We start from the raw sequence: 26,812 nt of genomic DNA on the forward strand, positions 1-26,812 counted from the left end.
AAGAACCTGGTGACGTTCGATTCCAGAGCCAGCAGAGTGCTGTGCTGAGGGCCACAGGTATCCCCCTAAAGCACTAGCCTTTGTTTTGTGGCTTTGATGCTTCTCATGAAGCAAGAGTCTTCATCCTTTATCGGTGTAAATTTGTCAGAATCATTTTAATAAATTAGGATGGTGAATATCTTCCAGGACTCGGCACAGTCCCATCATAGCATTTTCCTTTTTCCACTTTCTAAAGAGTCCTCTGCTTTCTAAAAACACAGGTGGCCTCCTCTATTGTATTAGATCGTATTGGTGGCAGAAACCCTTTCTTTCTCCGTAATTGCTTGGGGAGCTTTTCTGGCTGGAACACAGGTACCAGCCGACAGCATGCCTCTGAGGGTTCAGCTTTGTCAGCCTAAGAACTACAAAGGCATGGATTTATGTTTCAAAGATCCCTTAAGCTGGTTTTATGTAGCTTTACGCTTTGTCCTAAATGCCCTTCTCTTCAAAAACCACCTGCAACTGCCGTTTGCAAATGAACCGCCTCTGACATCTGAAGGCAAAAAAAAAAAAAAGGCAAAATCTACAGAAAGCTCACCTGCTACCCTTATGACAGGCAGGGACGGCAAAGCAAAGGCTTCTTAAAAAATGTAATTTTTAAGAATTCTTTCCTAGAAGGAGTTACTATATGCTTAGACAAATAACAAACATCACTAAGCAGCATCTTTCTCACGATTATCTTCATTTATCCAGTGTAACCACTGAACCCAGGAGACTTCATTTAACCAAGAAAAAAAGGTGAAATTAAAGGATATGAGATGTAGTATTGTTTCTAAATGGAAACTTAACCCTGAAATGTAATCTATTAATATATCTGTTTTAAAAATAAAATTCATTTTATGTATTATGAAAGTGAAACATGCCCACTGCAGAAATAAAGTATAAAGAAATACCCAAACCGTCTTTGGCTCCAATAGCAAAGGTAATTACTGTTTAACATTTTAGTGCATTTATTTCTGCCCAGTTTTTTTTTCCCCTGTGTGCAATTTCTTAACATAGTTCTGCATTATGTATGCATATTTGTGTGTATACAACACATACACAAACATGCAATTTTGGACAGTGCTTCACTGTACTGTAGAAATTTGGCTTGATCTAAGAAGTTCTTCCACTCAATATTACCATAAGTTCTTTCTAAATGTAATTTTAGTGGCTGGCATAATAGTTCATTGAAGTGAATGTTTCATAATTTGCCTGACAGTTCCCTTGTGGTGGTATTTTTCAGTAGCTAAGGGGTTTCTGACTCTTTGTGACCCCCATGGATTGTAGCCCACCAGGTTCTTCTGTCCTTCATTATCTCCCAGAGTTTGCTCAAATTCATATCCACTGAGTTAGTGATGGTAACCATCTCATTCTCTACTGCCCCCTTCTCTTTTTTCCTTCAATCTTTCCCAGTATCAGGGTCTAGGAAATGGCAACCTACTTCAGTATTCTTGCCACAAGAACCCCATGAACAACATTTCCCTACTGGCAGACAAATTTTCACTTATCATCAAAGGTGTTTTTCACCATCATAAATACTGTGGTGAACATCTTCACAAAACTTCTCTCAGATTGTTTCTGCAGAACAGTTTCATAGAAGGAAAACAGAGGTAAAAAACAATGAATATCCAAAAGTTTTTAGAGATTTCAACACCTGGCTTGGGTTGTATCTTATGGCTTGGATAGGTGAAAGAGTAAGAGTTTTGCTGCTTTTTAAAAAAAAAAAAAAAAAAGGAATTAAAAATAGAGAAGAAGTTACATGTTCTCAGCACCTTTAGAGATTATCAGTATTTTTTTTCTGGCCTTTCATGGTACTCTAGAATTTGGAGGATGAATAATATGATGCATTTTAAGAGAAAGTTGGGAAAAAATAGAATCAGTGTCTATACAAATGCTTTATAGATTTTCTCATAGTTTAATATTCATTCCACGGATGGGCTCAGCAATCCATGAAGTCCTCCTTATTCAGATATTCATAGGTTAAACATAGATTTGAGACCAAGTCAGGATTGAAGCTGCTAATATTAGGATTAACTTTTAAATTCACAGATAAGAAAGGGAAAACGAGGTGTAACCTCCCTGGGACTTTGTGACTAGGAGAAGTGGGGAGAAAGAATATAAAGTAGAATTAAGAGTCTAAGAATAAACGGAAGCCTTTATTTGCAGAAGTTAACATTTACCAGTCTCCTTGAGTCTCACCATTTTACCCATTTTGGGAAGTCCATTCCCCAAATAAAAAATGATTGAAACTCTGTTTCTCAAGATGGTGTGGGGGAGACATGTGACCGTCCCACTCTTTCTAAAATGAAGTGGTTTATTTTCAGGTGCTTGAGAAAAAAAGTAGAGAACTTTCTGCTTCTGTATAGATGTTGGAGTCATCCTAGAAACTCAGGGAATTCAGTGAAGTAGAGAATTTCCTGAGGAACTCTTACATTTTCACCTATCAATCAACTATCAACAAATGTTCTTGGCCTAATTTTGTATGTGAGAACTGTAGCTTTGAGTTGTGAAGGCTAATATGCAACAGCTGCAAAGCGATACATTAAGTGGTGTTTAAAGTGTTTAACTTATAGTTTGGGTCAGGCATGTGTGCTTAGTCACTTCAGTCCTGTCTGACTCTTTGGGACCCCATGGACTAAAGTCCTCCAAGCTCCTCGGGCAGTGGAATTCTCCAGGCCAGAATGCTGGAGTAGGTTGCCGTTTCCTCCTCCAGGGGACCTTCCCCACCCAGGGATGGAACCTCTCTCTCAGTCTCAGGATTTGGCGGGAGGATTCTTTACCACTAGTGCCACCTCTAGTTTGGTCACGAGGTACTAACTGAGACCTTAAACCATGTGAGACTAGTGGAGTTAGACTGATCAAGGCCAAAGTTAAGAGCCTGCATTCTTTTGATGTAAGCAATTAAAAAAGCGTTGAGGACTTGTGGAATGTGGCTTTCTTTTTTCCTGATGGATAGCTATTCATGTTTTAGGTAACTAATTTTTATTGTTTAAATTTTTTAAATTTTGGACTTCTTTTTATTACTTTAGTTATGAAAGAAGGAAAAATGAACGTATAATTGACTAGTTTCAAGTGTACAACACAGTGATTTGATATTTCCACACATTACAAAATGATCATCACCACAGTCTAGTTACCAACTGCCACTATGTAAAGTTACTACAATATTACTGATTATATTTCCTATGCCGTACATTATATGCTGTGACTATGCTATAACTGGAAGGCTGTGCCTCAATCTCCTTCACCTGTTTCTCTTATTCCCTCATTACACTTCCCTGTAGCAACCATCTGTTTGTTCTCTGAGTCCGGTAGTCTTTTTCTGTTTGTTAATTTGCTTTTTAGATTCCACATGTAAGTGAAATCATATGATATTTGTCTTTCTTTTTCATTATTTCATTAAGTATGATACCCTTTAGTTCTGTCCATGTTGCAAATCTCATTCTTTTTCGTGGCTAAGTAATGTTCCACTGTGTAAGTGTGTAGAAAACGTTCTCTTTATCCATTTATCTGCTGATGGACACTTAGTTGGTTTCCATATATTGGCTACTGTAAATAAGGCTCCAATGAACATAGGTATACATATATCTTTTTTTTTTTGGATTTGTGGTTTTTTTTTTCCTTTGGAAAAATATCCAGAAGTAGAATTGCTGGATCATATGGTACCTATATTTTTAATTTTCTGAGAACCCTTCATACTGTTTTCCATAGTGTTTGTATCAGATAATTAAAATTTTTTAAAATTTATCTATTTTTGGCTGCATTGCATCTTTATTGCTGCATGTGGGCTTCCTCTAGTGTGGTGAGCACGGGCTTCTCTTCATTATAGAGCATATACTCTAGGTGTGTGAGTTTCAGTCGTTGTGGTATGTGGGCTCAGTATTTGTATCACAAGGGCTTAACTGCTCCATGGCATGTGGAGTCTTTCTGGACCAGGGATCGAACTGTATCCCCTGCATTGGCAGGCAGATTCTTATCCACTGCGCCACCAGGGAAATCCCCAGGTAACTAATTTTTAAGTGGAAAGAGTTTCTTTAAACATTCTTTTAATTTAATGGGATGCAGTAAATGTGCTGTAAATCTGGAAAAGATACTGATGTAGTTGCCATCTGAACTGAACAAACACATGGCAATTCCAAAAGCTAAGCAAACAATGTCTGGTGCTTGCATTACTTTTTAAGACAAATTGTGCTTTATTAAAATTCCACTCTGGTTGATATGCCACTAAAGTCATCCTCGATGACTTGAAAGACAATGGATACTGCTGTCCTTGAAAATTCTTTGTCTTCACTTTTTTCTCAATCACAACTGTTGAGTTTTGGTTTTGAGCTGCGGCGGCTGCTGCTAAGTCGCTTCAGTCATCTCCGACTCTGTGCGACCCCACAGATGGCAGCCCACCAGGCTCTGCAGTCCCTGGGATTTTTCAGGCAAGGACACTGGAGTGGGTTGCCATTTCCTTCTCCAATGTATGAAAGTGAAAAGTGAAGGTGAAGTTGCTCGGTCGTGTCTGACTCTTCATGACCCCATGGACTGTAGCCTACGAGGCTCCTCCGTCCATGGGATTTTCCAGGTAAGAGTACTGGAGTGGGTTACCATTGCCTTCTCTGTAGTTTTGAGCAGTTGAAGATTTTTAAAGCGTGTATAATTTAGCTTATAGGTTGCAGAGTGGTGAGAAAAAAAACACTTGGACAGGATTGGGAAGGAGGATAAGGGACTGACTGTGATAGGAGGCATTGAGTACAGGGTGTAGAGCAAAATATAATTTTGTGTGGCACCCATAAGTGAAAATTGGGTCATGTTAGGTGGGGCATATTTATGTGTGGAAAGCATGGCTTCAATGTTTGATGGGAGTTACATAATAGAGAGGGAAGTTACATAATAGAGATGAAAACAAGGCCTGCCCACCCATGCATGTCCTCTTCAAAGGAAACCCTGTTCAAACCACCCATTGAAGAAGTCATGGCTACTGGGTCCCTGGAGTCCCAGAAGGGTAGGAGAGGGAGGGTAAGGATGAAAAAGTGATTACAGAAATGACAGCTGAAAATTTCCCAAACTTGGCAATATGGCAAAAAAAAAAAAAAAGGGTAAATACAATAGACTTTCTCCTCTGAAATTTTCTGCATTATGTATGACATTTGAAGTAAAAAGTATAATGTGTGATGTGCTTCTCAATGTGGAGAAAATATTTAAGATGACTAAATTATAAATGGGAGAAGGCAAAGGGACCTGAAGGCAGGTTTGGTTTCTATACCTCATTTAACCTGGTAAAATGGGGACAAGATCTTTGTCCTGATGGAGACCCCTGGAGGAGGGCATGGTAACCCATTGCAGTACTCTTGCCTGGAGAATCCCCATGGACAGAGGCGCTTGGCGGGCTACACTGCATGGGGTCGCAAAGAATTGGACACAACTGAGCGACTAACACACACAGTGAGTGGTTCTGCATCTTGATTGTGGTGGTGGTTATGAGTCTGCACTTGGATAATTACCCATGTACATCGTACCAATGTCGATTTGCTGGTTTTGATATTGTATGGTCAGCTACAATGTAACCATTGGGGGAGACTGGGTGACTGGGTGTAAGTAATTGCTGTACAGTCGTTGCAATTTCCTATAGTTATATAATTATTTCTAAATAAAAAATTAAAAGATGATGGAAAGAAGTTCTGTGAAAATGATAAAAGTCAACATTTAATATCTCATACCTTTCTGTCCATAATAATCATTTTGGGAGAGAAGAGTACTTCAGAGGCAAAGCAGTGGGTAATATGGACTCACTAATTTTCTTAAATTATAAAACTTAATTATAGAGGGGATATATAGTAGGATAAGAATATTAGATGAAAAAAAACCCCCCAAAACAACAACAACAACAACAAAAGAATATTAGATGAAAAACAAGTTCAAGATTGGATTTTGAGAGCAAAAGGATGGCAACCCTACTCAGAAATTCCAGGTGAGCTTCTGGCTTCATCATCGGATATACCTCGCCAGGGATACACTTCTAAGGTATAAAATGGGTTAAGCAAAGTTTATTTTAATAATATCATGTATCCCCTTGAGACCATAAAGCTGAAAAAAATACTGTCGGGATTAAAAAGTAATTAAATTTTGACAGGGTGTCATATCTTTTAGCAATAACTTAGACTAGTTATTTTCTTCTGTAAGTTAAAGTAGAAGTTATTATTAGAATTAGTAATCTTAATAATACTGATAATTGATAGAAAAGGGAAAAAAAGAGCAGCAGCATGAATTGACCTAGAGATTATCATACTAAGTGAAGTAAGAAAAAGAAAGACAAATACCATGTTTCCCTTACATGTGGAATCTAAAATATGGCACAAATGAACTTATCTACAAAACAGAAACAGACTCACAGAAAAGAGATGTGCTGTTGACAAGGGGGATAGTGGGCGGTGGGGGAAGGGGTGGACTGAGGGTTTAGGGTTAGTGGATGCAAACTATCACATATAGAATGGATAAACAATGAAGTCCTACTGTATAGCAGAAGCAACTATATCCAATCTCCTGGGATAAACTATAATGAAAAAGAATATAAAAAAGAATGTATATATATGTATAATCAAGTCACTTTACTGTATAGCAGAATTAACCTTGTAAATTATAGTTCAACTAAAAATGGCCAAAAAATGGAAAAGAGAAAAGTTATCTTTTGTATGGGTGGAATTTACCTGTCAGTAGGATATCAGCAGATGGCAAAGAAAACTTTCAGTGTTAATAGTGACATGGCCACTGATTTCTCATTACAATAAATATAAGACTATTTCATATATACTTGCTAATGTAGTAAAATCATGGTACTATTCATCTTGGTCTTCTCTTTTTAAATAAGGACACTTGGCAACAGTAAAGGGTCATCTTGAATGCTTGACAGAAAGTCAATTGCAAGAGGAATAGACAGAGACACTAACCCTTGGCTGGAGCTGTGAAGGGATGTCCAAGTGCCAGCATTAATCACACGTATGGTTTTCAGTTGCTACTAGTTTGCTGTATTTGTTAAAGTTCAATATGAATGGGATCAGACAACGTCGAACTTTGAAGAGTTTTAAAAATGTCTGTTTATTCCATTATAAAATAGTGTCTATGGAGGTATCAGAAAGATTAAAAAGTGAATTTCAGGTTCCGTGTTGTCATTAATTTTTTGGGAGAAATTTCCCATATAACAAACATTCACAGGAAAAGAGTGTGATTTTCTAATGTGTGTTTTCTGATTGATCTTGGTAACTGGGTTGTGAATACTCAACCCAGCCAAGAGACCAGCCAGATCAGGAGTAAATCATTGTAGTATTTTTTTTACTTAGTCCAAGGCAGAGACCAATGATGACTTCATCAGCCACAACACAAAATCTACCACCTGCTTACTTTACACATGAGTAGGTAAAGATTCCTTTTTCCATTCAGTGCTTTCTGACAGCTCTATAACTAGATCAAGGGGTTGGATATTTGATCTTTTAAATCCATCAAAATGTCAAAATGACAAAGTGTAATATGAAATTTTAAACCCAAGGAGTATATTTTAGTTTTTGAGGTTTCATCTCTGTTCATTGTCATTTCTCTCTCTCTCTCTTTTTTTAACACCTTTAATTTCACTTTAGATATTGCAGGGATAGACAAACCAGCATGAAACATGGTGTTGCTAATAGGTGATCAAAGCATTTCTTTTAAAGAGGGATTTTCAGAAAATTTTATGAAAAACACAGATTTCAAACATGGCAGGAACTAAATGAATATTTGTGGGAAGAAAAATGAAATAAAAGAGTTTTTTGGCATCTCATTCTGTAGACAAATTTGTATTAAATTAGTTCAGGGTATAATATACTTTACCAAGCACTTATTGATGAGTAAAGAGAATTTAAATGTGGACTTCCCTGGTGGTCCAGTGGTAAAGACTCTGTGCTTTCAATGCAGGGGGCAAGGGTTTAATCCCTGGTCAGGGAACTAAGATCCCATATGCCATGCACTGTGGCCAATAAATAAATAAATTTCAAGTTCTTCGTCTTTCTACTGTATCTTTAAAAAAATAAAGAGAATTTAAGAGCATGCCCTGTCACTTACTAACTTGGTCAAGCTGTTTAAACTTGCTAATAAGCCTTAATATTTTTTCCTGTATTGTGAAAACAATGATATCATATCCTGTACATGTCATAGACTACTCGTGAGGATTACACGAGATAATCTCCACAGCTGGTTCATAGTGCTTGCCAAGGAGTAAATGCTCCAAGATTAGCCGTTATCATCATCATTAAACTAAAGCAGATTGAGAGACTTAAAATCAAAGTCAACAGAGAGACATTATGTGTATGGTACACAGTGCTTCCTTATTAATGGCATTGTTTGAACCTCACAACAACCCTCAAGGCTGGAAGACACTGGGACTCCATCACTGCTAGCCCTGTGACAACCCCTCAGGTGGGCAAAGGCAGATTCGCAGGCTGTTTATGGAGCATGATACCTCCAGGCCGGCACTCTGGTCCTGAGAGGTGATTTTAAAAAAAAAAAATTATTTTATTAAAATATAGTTGATTTACAATGCTGTGTTAGTTACAATGTTGTGTATAACAAAGAGATTCATTTATACATATATATACATTCTCTTTCATATTCTTTTCCATTCTGGCTTATCACAGGATGTGAATGTAGTTCCCTGCGCTATACAGTAGGACCTTGTTGTTTATCCATTCTCTATATAATGGTTGGCATCTGCTAACCCCAAACTCCTGGATCCCTTTCCTATCCTCTCCCCCTTGGCAACCACAAGTTTGTAAGATAAATTCATTTGTGTCATAGTTTAGATTCCACATATAAATTCATTTGTGTCATAGTTTAGATGCCACATATAAATGCTATCATATGGTGTTTGTCTTTCTCTTTCCGAGAGAAAAAGTTCATCCATGTTGCTGCAAATGGCATTATTTCATTCTTTTTTTTATGGCTGAGTAGTATTCTGTGGTGTGTGTGTATATATACTACATCTTCTTTGTCCTTTCGTCTGTTGACAGGTATTTAAGTTGCTTCCGTGTTTTGGATATTGTGAGTAGTGCTGCTATGAACACAGGGGTGCGTGTAAGCTTTTGAATCATAGTTTTCTCCAGATATCTGCCCAGGAGTGGGATTTGCAGGATCATATGGTAGCTCTGTCTTTAGTTTTTGAGGAACTTCTATGCTGTTCTCCATAGTGGCTGTACCAGTTTACATGCCCACCAACAGTGTAAGAAGGTTCCCTTCTCTTCATACCCCTGAGAGGTGATTTATATGTGACAAAACTGTTGGAGGAGACAGACCCTCTATCTTCTTCAGTGTTGATAGGACTTCTGTATTTTATGACTTCATAATATTTCTATTTAGAGTACAGAAGAACGCCACCTTGAGGGCCCCAAAGAAGAAATGTTATAACCAAATTCTTCCCAGAATCGTCACTGGCAGTTTTCTCAGATATTAAAAAACAGAGAAGTTGCCTCACAAAAAGGCATAGTTTTTACTACAAATCTTGTTCTTTTTTTTCTGGTCTAAGCCTCCTAAAATGGGAGGAAGTGGATGTCTCCAGTCCTACATGGATATTTGGAGAAATTCAAGGAAGGGAGCCTCATAAGCAGAGGAACAAGAAACCAGTCCAGGCAAGATCTGAAATTTATTGCTTGATCTTATCTTGAGTGGAAAAGAAAGGTTCTTTGTTTAAAAAAACTGGCCGATATCTGTCCTTTGGACTTCTGAACCTTTCCCTCATTGCTTTATAAAAACAACCTGTTAATTAACTTCATGCCTGTTAGAAAGAAGTGAACTTCCTCTGAACTCGAAGGATTCTCGGTGAATTTGTAGAGCTGGGGCTCAAAGAAGCAAAGGGTGATGGCTGGCTGACCTGGGGTTTATTCTGACTTTGCTTTCTGCTAGAGGCCCACCAGTTTGGGTCTTAGTTTTCCTACCTTAAAATGAGTTCTGTGAATGAGATCAGTGATGATAACTTTTTTCAGTAAAAGGCCAGAGAGCAAATGTTTTTGACTTTCTGGACCATACGGTCTGCAGCAACTACTGAGTTCTGCTGTGAAAGGATAAAAGCAGGCACAGATAATATGTAAACAAATGAGTGTGACTTTGTGTTCATAAAACTTTATTTATAAAAATAGGAAGCAGGTTAGATTTGTCCCCTAGGTTGTGGTTTGCAGACCTGTGGACTGGATGATGTAGAATTTTCTTCTATTGCTAATATTTTATGATTCAATCTGTTTTAATAGCAATACTATTTCCCAGAGAAGGAAATGGCAACCCACTCCAGTAGTCTTGCCTGGAGAATCCCATGGACAAAGAAGCCTGGCGGGCTACAGTCCATGGGGTCGCAAAGAGTCGGACACGACTGAGCAACTAACACACACATTTCCCTGGAAAAGTCACCTTGATTATGCAAACACCTGTTGAATATGGAGTTTGTGAGGTACTTAAATATTTTTCTGCTGGTTACTGCAGCATTCCTCGAGAAGGAAATGGCAACCTACTCCAGTATTCTTGTCTGCAGAATCCCATGGACAAAGAAGCCTGGCGGGCTACAGTCCATGGGGTTGCAGAGTCAGACACGACTGAGCGACTATCACTCATACTCATTGCAGCATTATTCACAATGACCAAATATGGAAACAATCTAAGTGTCCATGGAGGGATGGATGGACGAAGATGTAGTATATAGGTACACAATAAAATATTTTTTAATTTTAATTTTTTAAATTAAAAAAACCTTTTTCTTTTATATTGCAGTATAGCTGATTAACAATGCTGTGACAGTTTCGGGGGCACAGCATAGCCACTCAGTCACATACACACATGTATCCATCCTGCCCCAACCCCTCCAACCTGCATCCCGGCTGCCACATAACACTGAGCAGAGCTCCCTCTGCTACACAGTAGGTCCTTGCTGCTGATCCATTTTAAACAGAGCTGTGTGTACATAACCTTCCCAAACTCCCTAACTATCCCTTCTCCCCACCCTTCCCTCTATCCTTCTCCTCAGCAACCATAAATTCATCGTCTCAGTCTGTAAGTCTGTTTCTGCTTTGTAAGTCCATTTGATACACAATGGAATATTATTCAGTCATGAAAAGGAAGAAATACTGCCATTTGTGACAATATGGGTGGACCTTGAGGGTATTATGTTAAATGAAATAAGTTAGAGAAAGGCAAATACTGCATTATCTCACACATATATGGAATCTAGAAAAGCTGAGGCAGAGAATATATTGGTGGTTCCTGGGGGCTGGAGAGTGGGGGAAGGTAGAGATGGTGATCTAAGGAACAAACTACCAATTAGAAGATGAATAAGTTCTGGAGATTAATGTATACCATTAATACCACTGTGTTGTATTCAAAGTTGCTAAGAGAATAGACCTTAAATGTTCTCACCACCAAAAAGAAATGATGAGTATGTGAAGTGATGGAGGTGTTAGCTAACACTATGGTGGTCACCATGTATCAAATTTGATACATGATACATTCATGTATCAAATCAACTCATTGTACACCCTAAATGTACACAATGTGGTATCTTTGTCTGGTTTTGGTATCAGGGTGATGGTGACCTCATAGAATGAGTTTGGGAGTGTTCCTTCCTCTGCAGTTTTTAAAAACAGTTTCAGAAGGCTAGGTGTTAACTCTTCCTTAAACGTTTGCTAGAACTCGCCTGTGAAGCCATCTGGTTCTGGACTTTTGTTTGTTGGGAGTTTTTAAATCACAGTTTCTTAAACTTACACAATGTAATATGTCAGTGATACCAAAGTAAAACAAATATTTTTCTGCATCTTCTCTTACTTTTCTCTCCCCATTACTGAGTGCCTACCATGTGTATTATAAATATAAATTACTACCTTAATGTCATTTTGCTCAAGATCTTGTGTGTTCAGGGTTTGTTGTTGGGGGTGGGTGCATGGGGAGCAGGCTGTACGGAGGGTGGGATGAGGGAAGGTATGTTCAGTGTGGTTTTCTGTATGCAATGGCTGACCAGGTGTGATGACCCAAACCTGTGAGAACTCCCAGACATTAGCCCCAACTTCAGGTGCTCTAAAGGGTAACTGTTTTTGTATATGGAGCTGGGAGAGTGTGTGAGGTTGAGATTATGGAAAAGCATGTCTCTGTTTAAAGGAGAATGTGACTGCTCTTGTTGGAAAAATCAAACTGGAAATACATGTTATGATCATGTGGCCCCAAGCCACACTCACAAGGGCAAACTGTGTTGAACTCCCTGCTTGAGGACTCTGGCTGTTCGCCCAGGGGGATGCTCTGTCCTGGACCCTTGCTGCCCTTCCTGGGTGCTCCAGGAAGGACAGGAGACCAGTTCAACCCCATTCATTTTTAAGAGCTTCCCCTAATGAAAAGAATATAGCACACCAGCCAAATATCAGGAGCAACAGTGTGGCACATGCTTACTCTTCATAAAGTCACATTATTGTTACATAAGTCTGCCTTGAAGCTCTTGTAATGTAGGAGAGGAAATGTCTTAAAAGACCAGAGAGAATCACGTATCATGATAACTCACCTATTTCTGTGAAAGAGTATTATTTTAACTCAAATATTAAATTGGCTTTCAAATCATAAAAAGCAGTAAGTGTTTATTTAAAACATCTCCCTCTGTCCACACCCACTGACCCTCTGGCTTCTATGTGCTGGGTCACCACTGCAAATGACATATTTTGTGTCCTTCCTGACCACGTGTGTGTGTGTATCTGCATGAGCATGTCCATTGATGATGATGCACTGTTTATGCTTATCCAGGCTCTTGTGTCACCAGATTGAAGTCTGTCTAGCTGCAGTGTGGCAATGCTTTCAAGAGATCTTGGATGCTTAGCATAGGAAGTAAAAAGAAATCTCATCCTTAAACACATAAAATTGCATTTGTATATTTCACAGGAGGCCAGATGAATCCAGTTGTCTTAAGTGGAGGTTTGGGTCTATTTCTAGCACCAAGTTCTACTTTTACCTAAAATATTCAGACAATTGAGGTAACGGTGCTTGTTTTCCCATAGTCATGAGGCTAACTGACCACTTAAAAATTTTACTTTCCTAGTGTTAGTTGCTCAGGCGTGTCTGATTCTTTTTGACCCCATGGTGCTCCACTATCCATGGGATTCTCCAGGCAAGAATACCGGAGTGGGTAGTCATTCCCTTCTCCAGAGGATCTTCCTGACCCAGGGATCGAACCCAGGTCTCCCACATTTCGGGCAGATTCTTTTTTTTTTTTTTCGGGCAGATTCTTTATCATCTAAGCCACCAAGGAACAGTAACTCTAATCCTCACCAAATAGTCCAATGGTGCAATGATTATATAGGAACTTAGTTGAATCTATTAGGTGGAGAGATATCTGAGTGCTTGAAGCAGATAATAAAGGGAGATAATATAGGACTGTATCATAGTTAGATAAACCAAAATGTCAATTAACCAAAAGAAGTACAACTATGCATCACTCCCCAACTCAGTTCCTACTTGGCTCTTAGTCTCCACTAATCCTTGGTCATATCACCAGGGGCTCCCTAGGGCCCCTTGGAGCTGAGCCCATCTTCCTGACTCTCCCACATGGCAGTTGACATTTCTGTGGACCTTTCTCAGTGGTTTCTTTTTGCTCATCTGAGGAATGGGCAAGATATAGAGGAGAAAAGCTTAGTAGTCTAGTTTACTAAACATCTGAACCATTTAAAATGGGCTGACAAAAATCAAAGACAGAATGTGGATTGTTGTGGGGGGAAGTTAATAGCTATTAACTGCAGTTGACAAAAATGAAGAATTGTTTTTCAGGCAAAGGAGAGTTTAGGAAATTTAAAATCTATTGTGAATGTCCAAAATAATGAGCAAAGGCGAAATCTATGACACACCCTACTGAACACAGATGTAAATCTGACCTGTGTGCATAAGGGAAATGGTTAAAATTAGAGCAGAGCCATTTCCTGATTAACACAGATGAGTGCATGCTTTCAAAAACTAGTAGGTCCTATGAGAAGGCAGATTTTCTATGGAAGGAAACCAGTAGAAGAAAATAATAATAGCACTGACATCATCATGACAGAGAAAAGGAAAACTCTGTGTATATGTGTGTGTGTGAGACAGAGAAGAGGGGCAAGAAGGAAATACGGAAAGTATGACAGAAGTAGAATTAAGGGCACAGAATCTTATTATATCCTAAAATGACTTTTTTTAAAAAGAACAAATCCATGGTATAGATAAACTTTGAAAAGTGATATTAGAGTTCTAAAGGCTTTACTTAGAATCTATGACAGCATTTAGTTCTTAAACGGTTTGCTTATTTTTCTATGACTGTAAGGACGATATATCATAATGTTGACTTGGATGATGAAGGGTGACATCACCAGCTGTCCTGTACACAAATCTGGTATTTTATGCTTTTCGCCATTCCCCATGACAAGTTCCATCTTCCTGCCCCTAACCCCCTGCAGCTGCAGCCAAGCCTGGAGTCTTGCCACCCAGATAGGGCTCAGGACTTAGGACAAGGCTCCTAGAGCCCAAGGTGGAGCGGATGTTGTCAGCTCTGTGGGGTTCTCGCTGACTGCTCCCTGCTTTTGGCTGTTCTCCCACACAGGGCCTCTGGCTAAAGCCTCTCCAGTTCTAAATGGAACAACACAAGACACCCCCACCCCAGGCCCCCTTCACTTCCTTCTCTGATAGGCTAGTCAGATTTGGCAAACACTACAGATGTCATAGATAATTCTGTAGTGTAAGTAGGTCCCATGAAAGATCTGGGATATACTGACACTACAAAATGATTCACTATTGATCTGAAATTCACATGTAACTGGCAACTTGGATTTTACCTGGTGACCTTATTATCTGAACTCTGGGAACCCCCAGCGTACCTGGGAAGGGTCTTAGGAAGGTCAGAATAGGGTATTTGGGGTGAGACGCACGGCACAAAGAGTAAATACAGTGTCTATTAAAGGACAAAACACAAAATCCTCTTAGTTCATCTGATAACAGTCATTCCTGGAGTCCTTGTCACGTTACCCACAACACTGCTCCTGGGTGGGGGTGGGGGGTGGTGTTCCCTTTTTCTTCCCTCCACCCTTCTGGCAAGGATCTAAATTTTGCATATTTAAGGAGCAATTGCAGCACAGAAGAGTAGCTGGCAAGTGATGAATCTACTGTACAGAGAACAGATCAGACAGGTCTGGGGGGAGATGGTTGGGGAGGGGGCAGGGAAACAGGGAAACACCAAAGACAAAGCTAGAGACGCAGCCACACCTTCAAGCTACACTTATTGCACAGATGTAAACACGCACAAATATGCCTGTGAATGAATTTAAAAATGTGTTCATTTCCTGAACCAACTTTATTTAACTTATTAACCTCGTCTGTGGCTGTTTGTGCAGAATCTCCTTGTGAGCAAGAACGCACACCTGCCGTCTCTGGTGGGAATCAGCCACCCAGGGCCAGAGGTGCTGGGATACAGTGGGTCAGCTGAGCCACGGTGCTATTTAGAAGTATCTCTTCCCTAATCCTGAGATCCTAATTTGCCTTGGTCCAGAAGGAACACCTGTTGTTTAACCTCTAATGGCTTTCTTGCAAGTAAAATGAGAACCTATTAGTTCTCAAGCCAGCAAAAGTTCTAAGCTGAATGATAATTGCTGACATTTGAGGCACCTAGAATGAAAACGGAATAGTTTAGCATAGATTTTTCCTTCTAGTTAATTCATCATTTATTTTGACTCGATGTGATGATCTTTTTTATCAAACTAGTCTTTATTGGAGTAATGCTGAATTCTACCAAAGTTAAGACTAGTTATAATGGAGAGGATTTTCTTCTTGGACCCAAATGTTATTTAAAAAAAAGCACCCTGAAACCCTCCAAAACAATATATACACTGTCACACACAATCCATGGCTATATTCCTACATAGGTCTACTGTCATGGAAACCAGCTAAGCTCTTCTGTGCCTCTCTGATGAAAATCTGATCAAAAGACAGTGTAGCGGCATAAATCTAAACTCAGTTTAGAGTGAAAAGGAGGTGCTGGGTGCGTATAGATAGTCAGGAGGTTTAAAATAAAATGAAATAAAATTGTCTTTGGTTATAATGAAAGAAAACATAAGTTGTGCAATTAGTGTTACTGCATCATCCATTTCTTTTCTCACAGTGATAGTTCAGGTCTTTTGGGAGAGTCATTTTGTGTGTACCTCGGAATTTTAAAAGCTTTCCAGGTCTGCGATGCTCAACAATCAGGGTGTCTGATTCGTGGAGAGGGTCATAGCCCTGAACGGGAAGGTTTGCTGATGGAGAGCAGGAGTTGGGTGGGATGAGAGTACTGGTCCTAGGATGCTGTTTGGGCATCTTGGGAACATCTCCCCCCTGTGCTGTCCCGAGTAGCAGTTTCCTCTGGTGATACCAGAGACGCAGATGGAGGAAGAAGGGGGTGACTGTGGCCGGAGGCTGGGATGCCTCGCGGGAAGTGGGTGGGGTTTGGTGACTGGAGACTGTGTGATACCCGCGAGAGGACCACGTGCCGCGTCTGGGGACAGTTGAGGCGCCGCCCGCTGGCGAGGGGTGCGCGGGGCCGGCTCTGCACACTCACCCGTGCTGCTCTGGATGGTCCTCACGGTGGTGGTGGTGCGCGGTGGGGAGGAGGACCGCAGCGACACGCACTCGTCGTCCTGCGAACAGCCCTTCTCGATGGCTCGCACGTAGCTGTGGCTCCGCATGCGGAAGCAGCCAGGCATCGGCAGGTCCAGGGCCTCCACCGCCTGCGACTCCAGCTCGCTGAACACCGACTCGCAGACCGACTCGAACTGCCCGTTCACCTCCATCTCGCTTACCTGCGGGGCCCGACAGGACGTTAGCAACCGCTCTTCCTGGGGAGAAGCCAACTTGCCCTCCGAGCATCTCCAAACCGCATCCCCCAGAGGAACGACCCATCAGATAGCATTAAATTCGAACGCATTTTAGCTCCTCAGCAAAAAAATCAGACCAGTCAATCCTAAAGGAAATTAACCCTGATTATGACGAAGCTCCCATACTTGGCCACCTAATGCACAGAGCCGACTCATTGGAAAAGGCTCTAATGCTGGGAAAGACTGTGGGCAGGAGGCGAAGGGGACGACAGAGGATGAGATGGTTGGATGGCATCACTGACTCTATGGACATGAGTTTGAGTACGCTCCGGGAGTTGGTGATGGGCAGGGAAGCCTGACGTGCTGCAGTCTATGGGGTCACAAAGAGACACAACTGAGCCACCGAACAGCAGTCTCCTTACAGACTAATGGGGTGGTATCTAGCTTATAGTCAATTAAGCTCTAAAGAACTTTGTTTTTAGAATGCAAGGAAGCGTGGTGTTCCGAAATCATTCCTCCAGCTCACGCCGAGATGCTAATTTTCCTTTATCCCTTCTCCAGCAGATATAAATGCAAACTTAGGGGCCAATGTTACAGCCCACGGTAAGAGTTCAATGGGGTAGTTTTTGGCACAAATGTTTTAGAAGCTAGTATTTTTACTGTGCCTTTGAAAGTGACTAGTTCGTCAAGTAATTTGTGTCGACTGGAGTGTAATTTAGTGCAAAGTCTAGAAACAGGCCGTATATTTTCTGGCAAGATATATACATTCTGCACAAAAATAGGTCAACCCAGATATGTCAGTCTTGAAAGACACTATTATTGAGATTTTCAAACTGTATACATACTATCTAAAAAAGGTTCACTCTTCTCTATAAAAAGCTGATATGGTCCACAAATTGTTTTTAAAATCTTCCAAATAAATTCTTCCCCTTTTTGAGAAATCAGTGTTTATTTACTTATATTCCTCTGTATATAACTTACACTGGATTTGAACACCACATTAAAAAAAAAAAAAGCCAGACCAGGTTGTTTAATCACTCAGTTATGTCCAACTCTCTTGCCACCCCATGAACTGTAGGCCTCCAGGCTTCTCTGTCTATTGGATTTCCCAGGCAAGAACACTGGAGTGGGCTGTCATTGTCTTCTCCAGGGGATCAAACTGTGTCTCTTACATCTCCTGCTTTGGCAGTTGGATTCTTTACCACTAGCACCACCTGAGAAGTCCCATATTATATTTATATGTATATCTTTATTCCATACTAAAAATCTTGGTTTTCAAGATATCATCTTCTGTATATCACAGAAGATGATAGAATTGGGATATTCTACAATGATTCATTTGGTTTCTTCCACAGTATATACACAACAGCCTCAGAATAGCAAACTAATACCACTTCTGCACATACCACTATTAAAAACAGTTCACAATTCCTTCCTTTTGCATGTGCTCTCTCTGTTCGTTCCTCATTTAAAAATAGTTGTGCTATAAAATGAGGCCAGGCTCCACCTTTCCAGTACCAGGTGCTACTGCCAGTTCTGACAACCTTAAAAACTAGAACTTCACTTCTGGGGGAGTAATCTGAAATGTAGATTTGAGAATTACTGGTTGGGGGGAAATAGCATTTAAAGTTGGAAGTTGTGTGTGCAAGATTGTGTATGAGTATTTTTGTATTAAAAAATTTTAAAGGCAAAAGAAAAAATTATTATGCTAGATTGATATTATCAGAGCACATCACGTACATGTTCTTTCTCACTGCAGCTCTCATTAGCGCTAGTTTTACAAATGACTATATATTTAATGTTTGTCACTACTTTTTTCATACAAAAAGGTGATTCTTTATCCAGTCTAGACACACATATAGGTCAAGTAGCTCTCGATGGTTTATAAAGACAATGAGCGAGCCCCCAACCCACCCCCAATTCTTCCTCCCCAGAAGAACCATTTTCAATTCTTCCAGGTGAATCTTCTGATATTTGCATCCATATTGCCAGATACATGCTTATGTGACTCTCCTGATATGTTCAGAGACCTCTGATAACCTCTTGGTTTCCTTCCTGCCCTTGAAACGTCTGTCTGGGTGCCTCCTACCACAATCTATGGCTGCTAAGCCCACTGCTGTGCTGGGATCTCCCCTCCCCATCATTCCGGGCGTGCCTTTCATTATCTAACTGGTGGTGGCGCCCCAGTTCCCCTTAGCCAGTTTTATTCACTCTTTTCAGTGGAACATATCTTCCAGTGCTTTCTTGGGAAGGTGGCCCCCTTCACGTCATTGGAAATGTCTGTACCACCTCCACCGTTAAGGGAGAGCATGCTTGCATTTAGAGTTTTAGCTGCATCCCTCCTTCTTTCAAGTATTTCTGGGCTTCTCTTCTTGTCTCTTACCCTCTGTGTGTGCTAGAGACTGAGAAAACGGATGTCTTTCTCACCTCTGAGCCTTCTGAGCCTTTCTGTGTGCGCTGGTTTGTCCCATCCCTTCTGGAAGCTTTTTAGGTTTTTTTTTTTTTTTTTTTTTTTTTTTGGGTCCTGAGTGATCTAATGTTTCACCATGGCATTCCCTGTGGGGATCTTTCTCCATTCATTATACTAGGTACTGGGTGGGCCCTCTCAACCTGCAGATTCATATCTTTCAGTTCTGGGACCACTTCTGGGACCATCATTTCATTAGTAATTGCCTTCCTTCTGTTTCACTGCTCAGATTTTAAATTCTTTTGGATTTATTTTTTATCTGGTTTAATGCCATGAGTGGGACTATAGAGAAGGCTGATCACTGAAGAACTGATGCTTTCAAACTGTGATGTTTGATAAGACTCTTGAGAGTCCCTTGGATAGTAAGGAGATCAAACCAGTCAATCCTAAAGGAAATCAACCCTGAATATTCATTGGAAGGACTGGTGCTGAAGCTGAAGCTCCAATCCTTTGTCGACCTGATGCAAAGAGCTGTCTCACTGGAAAAGAACCTGATGTTGGGAATGACTGAAGGCAGGAGGAGAAGGGAACGACAGAGGATGAGGTGGTTGGATGGCATTACTGACTCAATGGACATGAGTCTGAGCGAACTCCAGGAGATAGTGAAGGACAGGGAAGCTTGGCATGCTGCAGTTCATGGGATTGCAAAGAATTGGACATGACTTAGCAATTGAACAACAACAATGCTATTTCTAGTATATCATGGACAATTCACTTGAATTCTCTGAGCCTCACTTTTCTCATCTGTAAAATGGGTATAGTAATACCTACTTCACAGGGATGCTTTTAAGGAGAAAAATAAAATATACAAGCGAACCCTACTAGGCAAATAGTAAGCATTCCACAAGTACTAGATATCATTTTATGAGAGAGTGTGGTGGGAAGAATGAGAAAAATTACTTTAATTCTCTGAAGTTCATAAATTAAAAAATGATCTTTCTTATGCGTGTGTGCATGTCCGTAGTCTGCCAGGCTCCTCTGTCATGGGATTTTCCAGGCAAGAATACTGGAGTGGGTTGACATTTCCTTCTCCAGGGGATCTTGCAGACCCACGGATCGAACCCACGTCTCCTGCATTGGCAGGCACATTCTTTATGACTGAGCTACCTAGGAAGCCAATCTTTCTTAGAGTTGATATGAAATTAATGAGATAATATGCAAAGCTTATAGCATATGTCAGGTGAGTGATATATAGTAACTATTCCATTGTTCTCATTTCCATTATTGCTACTGCTATTATTGGCAATATTATTCCCACTAATAACCCAATTCCAGCAGATAATGAAGAAACTTATGAGTTAGGAGTCAGGACACCTAGGTGTTCTAGGTTCTGTCACTGGCTAGCTGTGTGCTCATAGATGCTTAACTCATCTCAGTTTACATTTCTGGTACATATACAAGGAGGACATGGTTTAGGTCAATAGTCACCACTAACCAGCTCGTATTACCATCGAGTACAATAACTGCCCTATTACATTTACATTTTTAAAATGGTGTACAAACCCAAACATCACTGGACAAAATATATCTGTGGGCTTCTAGTTTATCATTCTAGGTGAAGATGTTTGATTTGGACTTGAAATAAATTGAGAAGTAAATTAAGCTAATTTGGAAATGAGAGTTATTATGCCAAATATTTTTTAAAATGTGACTTTCTCAAATTCTTCTCAAGTCTTACTTTAAAAGACCCCATTTTTTAGATGTGTATATAGGGGGAAAAAAGTAGAAAGAGAATAAACATATAAAAAGATGTTTGGTTTTCCTCATAATCCAAGCACAATCTTTTTATGGATATTTTATTTCTATAAGATATGAACGGCGGAAACAATTTAGTTATTCTATACCAATTTCTTAACTTACAGCATTTTACTTTGATCTTTATAGGAGCCTTTGATGAATAATATATCAGGTTTTAAGAAGGAATAGGATATAATGCACTTAAATTCTATACTATTAGAGCTGCTACTGAAGATCTGTAAGAGAGATATCTCCAACATCACAACAACAAACTACTTTTTGAAAAGTCTAGAATATATATAATAGGATTACTTAGAAGAAGAAATCATTCTCTTTGAGTAATGACAATGCTGGGACGGTGACAGAAAATTTGAAATCATCCTTCCTGATATTCTGTTCCTTGAAAAATGAATATGATACTAGAAAAATGGTGTGTCATTAGGAATCCATTTAGGATGGCTCTGCTTCCTGTATTTTACTTAAGGCGAAATGATCACACCACTGAATCGCAGACTTGACCCCCCCAGATCAGGGCCCACATGTGCCTCTTCAGTGATTTGTCGACATTGTACTAAATTGTCACCAGAAAGTGACACTGTCTCAAGGAAGGTCAGATCTGTGGTGCAGAGACTAAAAGCAGGCAGCTGCATAAGCGTGCATCCTGATAGAGAAGCTCTCCGTTTTAACTATGTGAAATTATGAAAGCAGTGGGTGTGTATAAACATTTTCAGCAAAATATTCTAAACAGTGGATGTATTCTTCAGGTGTGACACCTGAGATTTATAGACTGTTTTACAATTCTGGAAGGCTATGTGACCACGAGCCTGTCCAGAATAAAGATAAGTTTGAAGAAGTTTTAAAAATTATATTGTTTATATTGAAAAAAAGTAAGAACAAAGCAAAGTTCAAATTTCAGCAAATGAGACACCAAATATTTACCTAAGAGTTGGGATAGTGAGCTTCTCTGGACAGCAGTAGCTGGCACAAATAGATATGTGTACTCTTGGATATTTCTTTAAGGAAATGTACAGTGGACAAACACTGTAATCCAATATGCCAACTTTTCCTGACATCCACCCTACCCTGATATTGGAGCCTTGCTGTGGTCCCTGCCTTTGCTTTTCAAGGATACATTTTAGCAGGAAGCTCTATTTTGATGGTGGGGACAAAATGGGAGGAGTGGTCCTATTTCAGGGTCTTCCTCTGATAGATCAGAGATGCTTCAGGGCTTAGCCTACTATTCAACACCACCACCTTTACCATCTTCACCACTACCAGCATCATTAGCATCATCTTTACCACCACCATCATGACCAGCACCCTCATCACACTCCTCACCACCATTACCGGCACCATCTCCATCAACACTGTTGCCACTATCAGCAGCAGCAGCAGCACGACCACCACCACCAGTAATATTAATTCTCACCTTGAGGATCACAAAGTCTTTCAAACTAGCCTCTCTGCCTCTTCAGGCTCTTTCTCATTCTCTCCAATTTTCCTACAATTAATTTTTTTGGGGGGAGGCTGGATTAACTATCCTTCATCAAAGTTCTGATCGTCTGTTTTGCCTGCATAAAAGCTGAAGCTTTAATTAATCTTCAATCAGTCCCCCTCCTAATGAATAAGATCCAGTCCCCTGGGCCATGCATGGAAGGCCGTGCATGAAAGATGCCTCCAAGACAAAATTCAGAACAGATTGCCCACTGCTGCGGCTACAAGTATTCTGAATTCCAACCACACACTATTGTTTGCATGTGCTTTGGGGCTTCTAATGTGGTGCTAGCGGTAACTGCTTTAGGCCAGCATTTTTCAAAGTTCAGATATATACTATTTTAATAAATACTTCTTTATTACTACATTACTTATTAGAATCACCTGGAATATCTGTTAAAATGTACATTCCTAGACCCCATGCCTAGAAGCTCTCTCTTTAGAATCCTGGGCACTGAACACTTTTTTTTTTTTATTCTCTTGGGGATCTCATTGACAATTTCATGACCACAAAGTCCCATTTAACTTTTGGTTACTTACATATCTTACAGAGTGTTTATAAGGATTAATATTATGAACACATAAAGCATTTGGCACGGTGCCTGACCCAGTAAAGTTGGCTCTTACGGTCCTACCTACCTCAGTGTTTTTCTGGTGTTCAAGTAAATAACGTTTGTTATTTATTTTTTGGTATAACCTCCATTAAACTGTAAACTTAGGGGGAGCAGGAATGAGGCATTATTCACCACTGAATAACTTGCAAAATCTAGCTCAGTGTTTTGCTCAATAACATGTGCTGAGTTAACAGTACAGTGCTTTTTAAAATAAATAATTTTTGTCCGCTCTGGGTCTTCTTTGCTGTGCATGGGTTTTCTCTAGCTTTGGCAGGTGGGGGCTACTCTCTAGTTGCAGAGCTTGGGCTTCTCACTGGGGGGGCTCCTGCTGTGCAGCACAGGCTCTGGGCACTTGAGTTTCCATAGTTGTGGCTCTCAGGCCCAGCAGTCTGGGAGCATAGGCTTAGTTGCCCTTCAACCAGGGATCAAACCCATGTCCCCTGCACTGGCAGGTGGATTCTTAACCCTGGATCACCAAGGAAGTCCCAAGTATGGTGCTTATTTTTAAAAACTGATAAAAATTAAAATTCAGAACTCCCAAACATTATTTCAGAAAAAATACCCTTTTTTTGTCCTTCCAGAAGAAGCGCCTCTTGCTCCTCTGGTGGCCCCTGAAAGCTGCAGTGTCCGCCCTCTAGGAGTCCTAGGTTTGGCCCTCCCTTGCGTTGAGGCAGCCTAACTAACCCCCTCTCATATTCTCTGAGACCATCAGTGGAAGGCACTAAGAAGCTTTAGCTGAGTATTTCAGATGCCGTATTAAGTCAACTTTACTGAGTCTCCATCCCTAATTCTGGGTACCAGTTCTTAGAAGTAGACTTGTGTCTTAACAACCAAGACACAATATTCACCTAGGACCCAGCTGGAATAAACAGATCTCATTTCCCAGCCTTTGTCCCTGTTTTGATGACTTGCTTAATACTTTTAGGATTAGACACTGCCTGGGTTTTGCCAATGATGTCCACCCTGTTCTTCTGTCCTTCAAATGTCTTTGCAACTGAAGTCTCATCCATCAACTTCTTAATGACAAATGTGCTGGTGCAGGCTGACTGCTGAAGAATTTCCTCAAGGACTCCCCCCACGTGCTTTACCCCGTCTGCCCCAAGGACCCCCCTGCTGCTGGTAGGGCTGTTGGTCCCCAGAGCCGGCTGTGGCCAATCACAGGCAGCATTTAGACTGAGGCCTCTGCCTGACCCACCAGCATCACTCGGGGGATGTCAACCTCCTCGCATCACACCCCCTGGGTTTCCCCAGCTCCCCTGTGCAGTTCCCTGCGCATGGCCGCGGGGCTCACCTGGCTGATGGTGCTCATGGCGCGCATGTAGCTCTCGTTCCTGGAGCGGAACTTCGGGGACGTGAGCAGCCCCGCAGGGTCAAGGCTGTCGAGGCTTCGGTTGATGGAGACCTCACTGACCGCCCTCAGGTAACTGTGACTCCGGATCTGGAGTTTGGGGGAGTGCTCATTGGAAATCCTGGAGGAGAACAATGGAGAGTGCGCGTCGAGTCCTGTTCCACCGTGCAGGCGGGAATAAGACAGGGCAAGTCCCGACTGCCACGGCCACCCTGCACACCAGCGCGAGTAACACAGACGCCCTCCCGTGGTCGGTACACTCCCCCGTGGGGGCTGGAAGGAAAGCTTTTGGTGGGAAATCGTTGAGAGCAATTATAATTCCTTCAGCCCATGCAATAATGCCCTCAATCACATTTTCCTAGATAGCCTAGAGGGCATCGTGTAGCTGCCATGCCTGCCCTAGAATTCTTCCCGGCTGCAATTTGTGAGCTTTCCCTTTGTACTCACTTCTTTTCTATGCCATCTTCTATTTTACTTTTTATTGTGGTAAAAGTCTCATAATATATAAAATGCACTATTCAACGTATATAACTGTTGAGTTCCGTGGCACTAAGTATATTCACATTGTTGTGCAACTCTCACCATCATCCATCTCCCGAATGTTTCACCTTCCTAAACTGAAACTCTGTCCCCAGTAAACACTAACTCCCCATCCCCTAATCCCCCCTCCCCTCTACACCCGAAGCCCCTGGCATCTACCAACCTACTTTCTGGCTCTATGAATTTGACTATTCTAGGTATCTCACATAGGTGGAATCAAACAGTATTTGCACCTACTGTATATTGGAATGCACTTTTAAGGTTAGCTTAATATATGTCCTACAAACAAGACTGTCTTTTTGGATTTTCTTTAATGGCAGATGGGTGTCTGTCTGTAACTCTATCAATATCTCTCTCTTGATCCATCTTTCTACCATCTATTTAATCTTTTCTCATTTAGTTGAGATTTAACAGTGAACAAAACTTATATTTTAGATGTTAACATGTGCACATCTCTAAATCTTGATATCCAAAGACAAATCTTACATACATTATACTCGTAAGACTATTTCCCAAGATGCATTTTAAAATTATAAAAGCAGAAGCTGTACTTTGCAAAAAGCCAAGCTATCCAGAAGTGCACAGAGCAGAAAGTGGGTCTCCTTGTCCCCTTGTTCCTGCTCCAGAATTCCACTCCCCTGAAAGAGCTGCCCATAGCAACTTGATGTATAGCCTTCCTTGCCCTTTCTGTACACATAAAAACAATTGTTTTAGTAATTAAAAAATTTTTATTGAAATATAGTTGATTTACAATGTTGTGTTAGTTTCAAGTGTATAGCAAAGTGGTTTAGTTATATATTCTTTTTCTTTAGACACTATTACAAGATATTGAACATAGTTCCTTATGCTATACAATAGGACCTTGGTTTATTTTCTTTAATCTATTTTATATACAGCAGTTTGTATATTTTAATCCTAAACTCCTAATTTATCCCTCCTCCCCCCTTTCCCCTATGGTAACCATAAGTTTGTTTTCTGTGTCTGTGTTTTTTAAGTAATTTTTGAAGTTTGTTTTTGTGTGGGATTCAGGGTGATTTTGTTTCTTTCATTATTAAATTAAAAAAAATTGCTATAATATTGTCTGCAATTTAAAAAGTTGATAAGGAAAAAGATGTAGGCCCAATAAGCTTCTATTATTTACAATTTTTCTAGAGATTGTAGCCAATGAAATTAGAAACAAAAAAAGAAGTAGAGATATAAATATTATGAAGAAAGAGAGAAACTTTGAGTATTTACAGATTATACAATTAATTAGCTAGAAGATAAAATCAACTGAAAACTTTTAGAACTAATAAGAGTGATTCCCCAAATTGTTACATACAGGGTAAAAATAGAGAAATCAATAGTTTTTCTACATACTGCCACAACCAAATAGAAATTTTAATTTAAAAATCCATTCAAAATGATAAACATAATAAGTAGAAGCTATGAAAAAGAGGTGTACCAAAAATTTTTGAAAAAGTAATAAAACTTTATGCAAGGCAATAAGTCGTAAATAAAAACAATTTTCCCGGATGTGAAACTCAATATTGTAAAAAATTTTAAACTTCCTAGATTAAACTATAAATTTAATACTTGTTGTTCAATAGCTAAGTGGTGTCCAACTCTTTGTGACCCCATGAACTGCAGGGGGCTCCAGGCTCCTCTGTCCTCTACTGTCTCCTCTGTCCTCAGTATCTTGAGGAGTTTGCTCAGACTCATGTCCATTCCTGACCCAGGGATCCAACCCAGGTCTCCTCCATTGCAGGCAGATTCTTGCCCA

At 40.3% G+C, this 26,812-nt stretch overlaps 1 protein-coding gene across 6 annotated transcripts in view; it reads right to left on the reverse strand.

Moving 5' to 3' along the window:
• The window catches only part of DLGAP1 (DLG associated protein 1), a 288,426-nt gene that overhangs the window by 122,443 nt on the left and 139,171 nt on the right, over positions 1–26,812 (reverse strand). For all 6 annotated transcript variants that reach the window (XM_065932530.1, XM_065932529.1, XM_065932533.1 and 3 more), the window contains exons 3-4: positions 24,454–24,631; positions 16,595–16,835 (exon numbers count right to left, since the gene is read on the reverse strand). In XM_065932530.1, the coding sequence (XP_065788602.1) occupies positions 16,595–16,835; positions 24,454–24,631 (419 nt within the window). The remainder of the gene's footprint in view (positions 1–16,594; positions 16,836–24,453; positions 24,632–26,812) is intronic.

Source organism: Muntiacus reevesi, chromosome 4 (genome assembly GCF_963930625.1).
Source record: "Muntiacus reevesi chromosome 4, mMunRee1.1, whole genome shotgun sequence".
NCBI classification, from domain to species: Eukaryota; Metazoa; Chordata; class Mammalia; order Artiodactyla; family Cervidae; genus Muntiacus; species Muntiacus reevesi.